Consider the following 9,072-nt stretch of genomic DNA (forward strand, 5'->3'; position numbering starts at 1 on the left):
AGGCTTTAGACTTCTAATTTGGCATTTTATTTTGCTGCTTTTCTGTTTTATATATCGTTGTAAACTGAATATCTTTGTGTTTTGGACATGAGACAGTTTAAAAGTGTAATGGGCATTTTCAGCTGCCTGACATTTTTTAAAAGATTCTATGTTAAAATAGTTATTTGCACATTTATCAGTTATGAAAATATCCATAATAATATCATCTGAAATATACACAATTTCATCTGATTGAGTTTGCAGAAACGCTGACCGGCCTTACCCTCCAGAACGTAGACTGTGGAGCCGTCATCTCCCTCCTGGATGACACAGCAGCCCTTGGCCAGGCTGGTAGGATGCATACAATCCATGATGGTGAGAATCTGCACGCATATGAGGCAACAATTGTTTTTTAAAATCATCCACATGATAAAGGTTGACAGTCTGTTTAAAAAGCGGCTCAGGTGTGTCACTACCTGCCCGTGTTCCAGATGTTTCATGAAGTCATTGTCCATTAGAGCCCTCTGGATCAGCTCCCTAGACCTGCAAATACACAGAACGGTCAAAAAGGTCAATCCACATGTCTCCGTGTATGTATGTGTGTGTGTGTGTGTGTGTGTGCATGCTTTTCTATGCTCACTCTTTGGTCTTGCAGTAGCTGGTGAGTGTGACATCAGTGAGCTGCGAGGGGTCCAGCGCTGTGGGCTCTGCAGAGATGGCCTGTCTCTTTGTTCGCTGAGGCTCGTCAGGTGCTGCCGGAGTCTGAGCCGCCGCTCCTTATAGACACATCCAAAGAGACGATAGTTAAGCAGGCACACCTGGTCTGACACCCCCCCCCAATCCCCCGGTGTGTGTATCCAGGTGTTGAGGAGTCCTACAACATCTCACTTGAGTGAGTGTCGGGGCAGAAAACTACAAGATTGAAAATGAAAAGAATCTGTTGGTGTGAAGTTAGAAAGAAATCTGTCGCCCGCTGCTCATCTCTGCTGCCGGCTCCTATCTACATTAGCATCTACCAGCTTAACACACCCCAATCTCACACCCAACTGTCAGCAGTTTGAGATGCATTGTGGGTATTGTAGGCAGAACAACATGTGGAATGAGAAATATGAAATCTTTGGTTCTGCTGCATCAATTTTGTCATGTTTTGGTCTGTGTGTCCGTTTGTTTGGTCCATTTCCTGTTTTATTTTGGTAATCGTCTGTGTCTGGTGTCCTGGTCTTGCTTTGTTTCCTCTTTGTCTTGGTTACCCTAATGTGGCTCACCCATTTGTTAACCCTCCCTGCTCGTGTGTGTGTCAGCATTTATTGTCCTCATTTCCGTCCTGACCTAGCCAGTTCGTTGTCATTCATGCCTCGTCTTGTGCTTCCACCTGAACCTCCTGTCTGTTTGCTCCCCATCTATGTGGATTTGGATTATTATTTTTCCTCTGCTTGGCACACTGGATTATTGTTTGTTCTGTTTGACTGTGGATCTTGGACTCTGCTTTCCCCTTTTGGATTTACCATTCTGTAGTTGGACATTTTGTTGTTTGGGTTATTTTGGGACATGGCCTGCACGTATTGAAAGCTTGCAAACAGTTTTTTTTTTTTTGTAAAATAAATTATGAAACTCTGCCGTGTGAGTGTCTGCAATTAAAACCTGTTTCTGCCTTAGCACACGGCACCACTTCTCAGAGACTTTCATCCTATATTTGAACTGGCCATCGTGAGTCTGACAATGTTACAGGAGTGCAATGATAAATCTGAGGAATACTCTTTTAGTTTGGGAATATGCAACATGTAAGCACAATACTGAAATAATGAATGTAACAAGAAACAAGGTTTTTTTTACAAATGGACCCTCTTGAAGGCAGGACAAAAAACAGAACCCACTATTGGACCCCTATCGTGTAAGGCCTTTAAGACGTGTCCATACGACAACAACATCTCAGGAACCAACCTTTGTTGCATTATTCTGTCTCTTATCTATTATTTGTGTATCTGTTGATATCAGCGGGGAGCTACTGCTGCACTTCGAAAAATCTGTCTCTCCACTGAAAACACAGACTACAGTAGTTGGCTAAGGCTAAGGCTTCGGGGCCCCTGGTGTTCTGGATCTTGTTGCCCAGCTGGTAATCCCTCCGTGGTCCTTTATAAACTTTAAACACAACCGAGCAAAGTGCTGCTGTGGATACTGAGGCTGGTGGACATGAATAATAACTGACCCTTGTGAAAACTATTTGGAGACAATGTTGTAAAACTACTGACAGAAACTTCAACCAGAAATTGGCCCCTTGATTTGATAAAAAAAAAAAAAGTCAACATTTCTGAAGACAAAAAGTTAAGTGAGTAAAATTTATGAAAGCAGGGGTAGTTGCAGTGTTGTAGTACGGTCTTAAGATCACTTTTTGATGCTCTCACATTTGTACTCGGTCTTGCTCGGTCTCAGAAACTGAGAACTTGGAATTTTATTTCAAGATCCGTCAAGACCATAACTTTGTGAATATAAATAAATTGCTTTGGCATTGTCTGATTTATTTGTTAACATCCTAACTTTGATTGGATGTAAAACTTATTGTTTCAAATGCAACCAATAACCCTAATTAAAAATGTGTTGTTACCGTTTCCAGCTGCCTCCCCTCCCCGTCCCCCTTCACACGCACTCTAGCTGTTTAATTAATGTTTGATTAAATTAGCACTTAATTTATCTACTAACATATCAATTTTGTTGAGGAGAAGGGACGGAAAAACATTTTACTTAATTTAACTCGTGCATTTTTGTTGAAAACACATTTTATCATATCAATCTATAGTTTTTAATGTTCTGCCTCAGATTTGTGAAGCGATCCATGTTTGGCATCAAGTGCTTGTCCTGACCCTAAAGAAGAGTTTAAAACCACAATTACCACCTGTGTCTAAATTTGAAATAAAAAATCATTTGACTGTTAATTATTGACAATGAATAATATCACATTTTTTATTGTGATAACATTTTTGGCCATATCGCCCAGCCCTAGTGTTATGTGGAAGATAAACATGGAAAATGAGTGTTGAATAAAGACGGTTAAGTTGATTTCAGCTTTTTGTGTTTGTATGTGGGTGTTTTAATGGGAATGTGGATCTTTCAGATCAATTTCTAAAGTACCTCTGATCTCGTTCCACATTTTATTGTGTGTAATGTAATGTGGGGAACTGGTCTTGGTCTCGACTTGGTCTCAGCCCCTAAAAGTCTTGGTCTTGTCTCGGTCTCGATAAACTCTGGTCTTGACTTGGTCTCGATTTGGCCGGTCTTGACTACAACACTAGCAGGGGTGTTGTTCAATAAGTAAATTCTCATATTTTGTGTTAAGTTCGAGTTTATTTGTCTTTTATCAATCCTCTTTTATAACCCTTTTAAGAAAATTCAGATGAAATAAAATATCAGGTCTTCAGGGCCGGGGTATAAAACCGAAATAAAAACACATAAGGCATAAAGTGTGTTGCTGCATCATAAATATATAATTAAAAAAACTGGATATTTATAGGTACAGTATTTTAACATTTTGAATAATTTAAGTGTGACTGATTTTAGGCCAGCGTTCAACGTTTCCTCACCAAATTGCTATTCCTGGAAGTACTGAGAGGATGTGAGGATATATCACAGCTAAAGGAATTAATAAAATATGAGATAAAAATCACTTAATTTGGAGTGTGGTTAAAGTTTTGTGGGGTCAGAGAGAGACTCGGCTCACAACCTTAGTATTTGTTAATTCCCGGCTACAGTGATGCGTCTGACTTATAGACAGCAGTGGAAGTACTTACAAAAGTACTAATACCATACTCCACTAAAAGCCCTGCATGCTTTTCATGTGACTGTACTTTTGTTTTTTTCTTTTTGAAGCACACTGAGTTTACACTTGTTGTATGAAATCCATCCATCCATCGTCAACCGCTTATGCTGCGTACAGGGTCGCGGGTTGTTGTATGAAATGTGCTATAAATGAACTTCACATGACGTGGCCTGCATTTAAAACTGTACTTATGTATCATCAGCTAAAGGTACTTAAAGTATGAAAGTAAAAGTATTTATAGTGCTGTCAGTGTTTCTCTGTTATATCTGGTGTTTCTGGATTAATATTCCTGCTGCATTAATGTGTATGTTGCATTTTACTGCTGTAGATGTTTCAGGTTGAGCTCATTTTAACTTCTTTATATCCTGTTGGGTAGTTTAATCTGCAGCAATGCATCATTCGTTTTCAGCTTTGTGACTATATATGTTCCAGCTGATGCAAAGGCGGGTAAAATACAATATTGGGTTCACGAGAACAGGACGAGAAGATATATCAACACTACTTTGAAGAAATATTCAATGCTTACACATAAGAGTGGGGGTCTGTGGGTCCTCCCCAAGACCATTAAACACTTAATTTCCTGCATGCTGGAGAAATCTTCTGTACCAATTTAAGGTGGAAATGTTTATGTAAAGGGAAACTAGCTGATTATCAGGAGCGGTGAAATTAATTAATGATTCTGTTAGTAGAGCTATTCTAAATTCAGGTGAAGATATAAAATATAACAGAATATAATGCTGTAATCAGCAGCTTGTTTTATTCAAGCTTAAATTACTTTTTTAAATGACTTAATTAACTCTTTTTGTAAATGACCTCTAAGTCTTTATGCTACAGTTTATCACAAACATCTGGAGATACAGGTTTTCACTGAACAGGAAGGGGATGAAAAACTGTAATCTGCACAAGTAAAAAGCACCATATGTGCCCCTGAGATGTAGTAGAAGTATAAAGTTCTATAAAATGGAAATACTCCAGCAAAGTAAAGTGTACTTAGCTTCCCTCACTGCCTTCAGGATTTGTGTCGCCTTGCCTAATAGTCAGTGTGGGGACTGCACGGACTCACCTGTGTTTGCCGTCTCGGCGGTGCTGACGGGGAGCTGTGGGGTGCAGCGATGCTTGTCCAGCTCTACCTGCAGCTGCCTGATCAGATCATCCTTCGTGTCCAGCTCCAGCTCCAGCTCATCGATGAGAGAGTCTCTCTGCCGGAGCTCCTCGATCTTCAGCTGCAGAGCCAGCTGCAGGTCCCTCAGGGTGCCGGTACTCTTAGACACAGCCATGTACAAATACATGTACCGGTATACTGGGCAGGAGGACGGAGGACTCGTTACAACTAGTACTGTACTTAAGTACAATTTGAGATACTTTAATGCTACTTCTACTGCACTATATTTCAGAGAGAAATCTTGTACTTTTTACTCCATGGCAGCTTTAGTTAGTAGTTTCCTTTTCATAGATTCAGATTAATACAAAGTATAACTAAAATTCACCAACAATAAAGCAGTATTTAAAAGTACTTAAAATGAACTCCACCTTTTACCAGCTACAACATTAAATTGATGAACACATGAATGCATTAATAATTTTAATCCAATAATAATATCTCTCTCTCTCTCTCTCTCACTCTGTATATGTTTGTGGATTAATACCCAGCTGCATGAATATGTATGTTGCATTTAATTGCTGCAGATGTTCAGGTTGAGCTCATTTTAACTCCTTTATATCCTGTTGGGTAGTTTAATCTGCAGCGATGCATCATGGTCTATAAGATCATCATGTGCAAAAATAATGTGTTATCATAGATTAAACTAACCAGCTGTACTTAAAGTTTAAATGAGCTCCACCTTTACCAGCTGCAACATTAAAGTGATGAGCACATGAATGCTTCAATAATTATAATCCAATAATAAAATATATATTATTTTGATTTAGCCTATTTGAATAATAAGTATTTCAACTTTTTTTTTCTAATCATCTCATCTGAATCTTCTAAAAAAAAAAGAAAATTAATAAATAATACACATTAAAAAAAACTATTTAACAATGTATTTTCCCAAACAAGATGTATAGCAATTTATTTACGTATATAATATACTTAATAATAAATAACAGCTAATGACATTGCAATACCAACGATGTTACCCGGTTATTATCCTCTAATTATTCAGTTAAATATTACTTATATGTACTTGTATTATTATTAGTCTTTTAATATTAATCACAATCTCAAAGTTGTTCCCTTGTCTTCTTAGTCTATCTTAGTTAAGTAAACGTACCGAGTAAATATCTTATTCACACCCTGTATAAGTAATTTCACACTGTAATCTGAAGCGTTGCCCCATAAATTCATCATGTGCTCACTTTTTCAGTCTGAAGTGCGGATCGTTAAAACGCTGCTGTGGAGAGAGGAGTCCGGTCCGGTGGAGGAGATCCAGTCCTCGGTCGTTTTCTGGCTCTTGATTTTCAGGAGCGGTGAAATTAATTAACGAATCAATTATTAGAGCTATTCATGAATTAGCACAAGCAGGCGATGGCATGCTGACTGATAAAACAACATCCAGAACAGCGATGAAGCAGCAGAGGCAGACAGAGGCTGAGAGCTCAGAGGATGAAGCGACACAGCTGAGTCTGACAGCTACTACAAAATAAAAGTCCAGTGCTGGAGGAGGAAGTACTATTTAGATCCTTTAAGTACATTTTCCTAATCATAAAGTATTAAAAGGAAAAGTAGTGAGAGCAGAGAACTGTTCGGTGTGACTGTTAAATCCTGAGATTATTATTCCTCATGCATTATTTTGGAAAGCAGGATTTTACTGCTGCAGTTGTTGAGCTGGAGCTTATTTTCAAAATCTCAAAAGTCAGAAATACTTTTTTGATCCCGAGGGGAAATTCTTTGATACAAATTGCTCACTTGTATATCAAGGTATAAGGAATAGAACTAATAATAGAAAGTGGGTAAGTAGAAAACATAACAAAATATACATATATAAATATAAAACCAATATAAAAAGCAGTGTGGATTTATACGGTATTTTAACATATTAACATAAATGTATTTATAAATAGTAGTGAATTAAAAAGTGAAGGTAATAATACTGGTAGGGCTGACGTGGAATGGATAGAAATCTAAAATATAAGGAGTTTGGATATGTAATAGTAGTATTTTACAGTATTAACAGAAGTAAATAAGTACTAGTAGAGTTGATTTTGAACTATTTTGTATTGGACTGCAACTAATGACTAATTTCATTTTAGATTTATTTTCTCCATTGATCAGTTGATTGTTTGGTTTGTTAAATATATATATATATATACATACACACATATATATATATACACACATATATATATACACACATATATTATTTACGAACATTACAGTTATTACAATCATTCAAAGGGAAATTTGTGAAGCTGGAAGCATCAAATGTTTTTGTTTAAAAAAATGACGATTATCAAAATACTTCTGTTCATCAACTAATTAATTAATCGACTGATCATTACAGCCATACTTGTACATTTTCATACATGTAAATATTTTAAGTCGTAAAGTAACTAAAGCTGTCAGATAAATGTAATAAATAAAAAGTACAATATTTCCCTCTGAGATATAGCAGAATAGGAGTACAAGTACCTCACACTTGCACTTAAGTACTTACATTCTTACTTCCACTCCACCACTGCTGCAGTGCTGTTAGCTTTCACGCCATGTATTAGTTTGCCCAACAATAACAACACATCCTTTTAAATGTTGATGACAAACATTTAGGAACTGTACTCTGTTACACGTAAAAGTCCTGCATTCAAAATCTTAGTTATGTAAAAGTACAAAGGTTTTAGCTTCAAAATGTACTTAAAGTACCAAAAGTAAAAGTACTTATGCAGAATGGTCCATTTCAGAATCATATACTGTATATTATAGTATTATAATTAGTGATGCATTAATCAGTCAGTGGTGGCCTATCAATTCCTATAGTAATACTATAATAAACAATATAGTGTAATTATAACGTCACTATCAGATCACCATAGCTAACTCAATAGTGAGTCTATATTTTCACTTGTACTCACTTTTATTGCCAGCAGTTTAGACATTAATGGCTGTGTGGTGTGTTATTTTGAGGGGACAGCAAATTTACACTGTTATACAAGATGTACACTCACTACTTTACATTACAATGTAAAGTAGTGAGTGTACATCTTGTATAAAGAAGAAAGCACAAGCAGGCAGAAATGACACTTTGCTGTAGCAAAGTGTCATTTCTTCAGTGTTGTCACATGAAAAAAATAATTAAATATTTACAAATAAGTGAGGCATGTACTCACTTTTGTGAGATACTGTACATATATATATATATATATATATATTTTTATTTTTTTTTTCTCATTTCTCTGCCGTTTTTCCTGCTAAGAGACAAAGAAAGAAAGTAAAATACATCGGCAGCTGATGAAATGTACACACATTTAATCTGGAAATAATCAGTTTTCAAACATTATCAGAATAACAGACATGATCTGAACCGGCAATGATGTTGCCACAAACTGTCTCAAATACAGACAAAAAAACTCACACACACATATACAGTATATATATATATTGGACCAATGTTGACCAACACTTCTGGTTCACAGATAAAAGAGATAACTAACTTATTTAAAATAAGAAAAATAAAATCCACTACATTAAAAATGGCTTTAAGTCAAGAGGTTTATAAGCCATTAAACAAGTACTTCTGTGTACTTCTGTGTACTCAGTTATGTAAAGACAGTAAATCATAGCTGCAGCAGAAAACACTCACACAAAGATTGGGATGGAAGGAATTATAGCAACTTCATTTGTTGAACACAACACACAAATACAGCATCAGTATACTATAGTATACTACATCAGTATATATTGCATAAGGTTAGGGTTTTTTTGTCAAGTATTACTACAGTTGTTTTTCTACCAAAAGTAGGAGAAATGGCTTCTTAAGTATCATCATCATCATCATCTGCATCAGCAAGATCGTCCAACAAAACCCAAACCCAAGAGGTTCAATATAACGCAAATACTGAACAAGGAATATTTCTAAACAGGGTTACACATACTGTAAACAGGCGTCTAGCTGTACTCTGACACACTTTATTAGACGGGACAAAAATATACCTCAGTCTCTACAGAGAGCCAAAGACCCTCCCCTTCTGGTGGTCCATGTACGGAAGTCAACGGCAAGAGACAAGAAAGAAATGTTTTCATCTCATTTGAGTTAAGCACTGAATTAAAAAACGTGATGTTTGCCAAT

At 36.6% G+C, this 9,072-nt stretch overlaps 1 protein-coding gene across 2 annotated transcripts in view; it reads right to left on the reverse strand.

Moving 5' to 3' along the window:
* Positions 1-6,275, reverse strand: part of LOC123981684 (cGMP-dependent protein kinase 1-like) — a 27,716-nt gene extending 21,441 nt beyond the window's left edge. Inside the window, exons 1-5 of one of the 2 annotated variants that reach the window (XM_046066732.1) lie at positions 6,149-6,275; positions 4,854-5,090; positions 620-755; positions 456-522; positions 263-362 (exon numbers count right to left, since the gene is read on the reverse strand). In XM_046066732.1, coding sequence (XP_045922688.1) covers positions 263-362; positions 456-522; positions 620-755; positions 4,854-5,079 — 529 coding nt within the window. In that variant the 5' untranslated portion in view covers positions 5,080-5,090; positions 6,149-6,275. Of the gene's footprint in view, positions 1-262; positions 363-455; positions 523-619; positions 756-4,853; positions 5,149-6,148 lie in introns of those variants that run through there. The other variant, XM_046066733.1, reaches the window with a different exon arrangement.
* Positions 6,276-9,072: the final 2,797 nt, after the last annotated feature.

This window comes from Micropterus dolomieu, linkage group LG13, assembly GCF_021292245.1.
Source record: "Micropterus dolomieu isolate WLL.071019.BEF.003 ecotype Adirondacks linkage group LG13, ASM2129224v1, whole genome shotgun sequence".
In the NCBI taxonomy this organism is placed as follows: Eukaryota; Metazoa; Chordata; class Actinopteri; order Centrarchiformes; family Centrarchidae; genus Micropterus; species Micropterus dolomieu.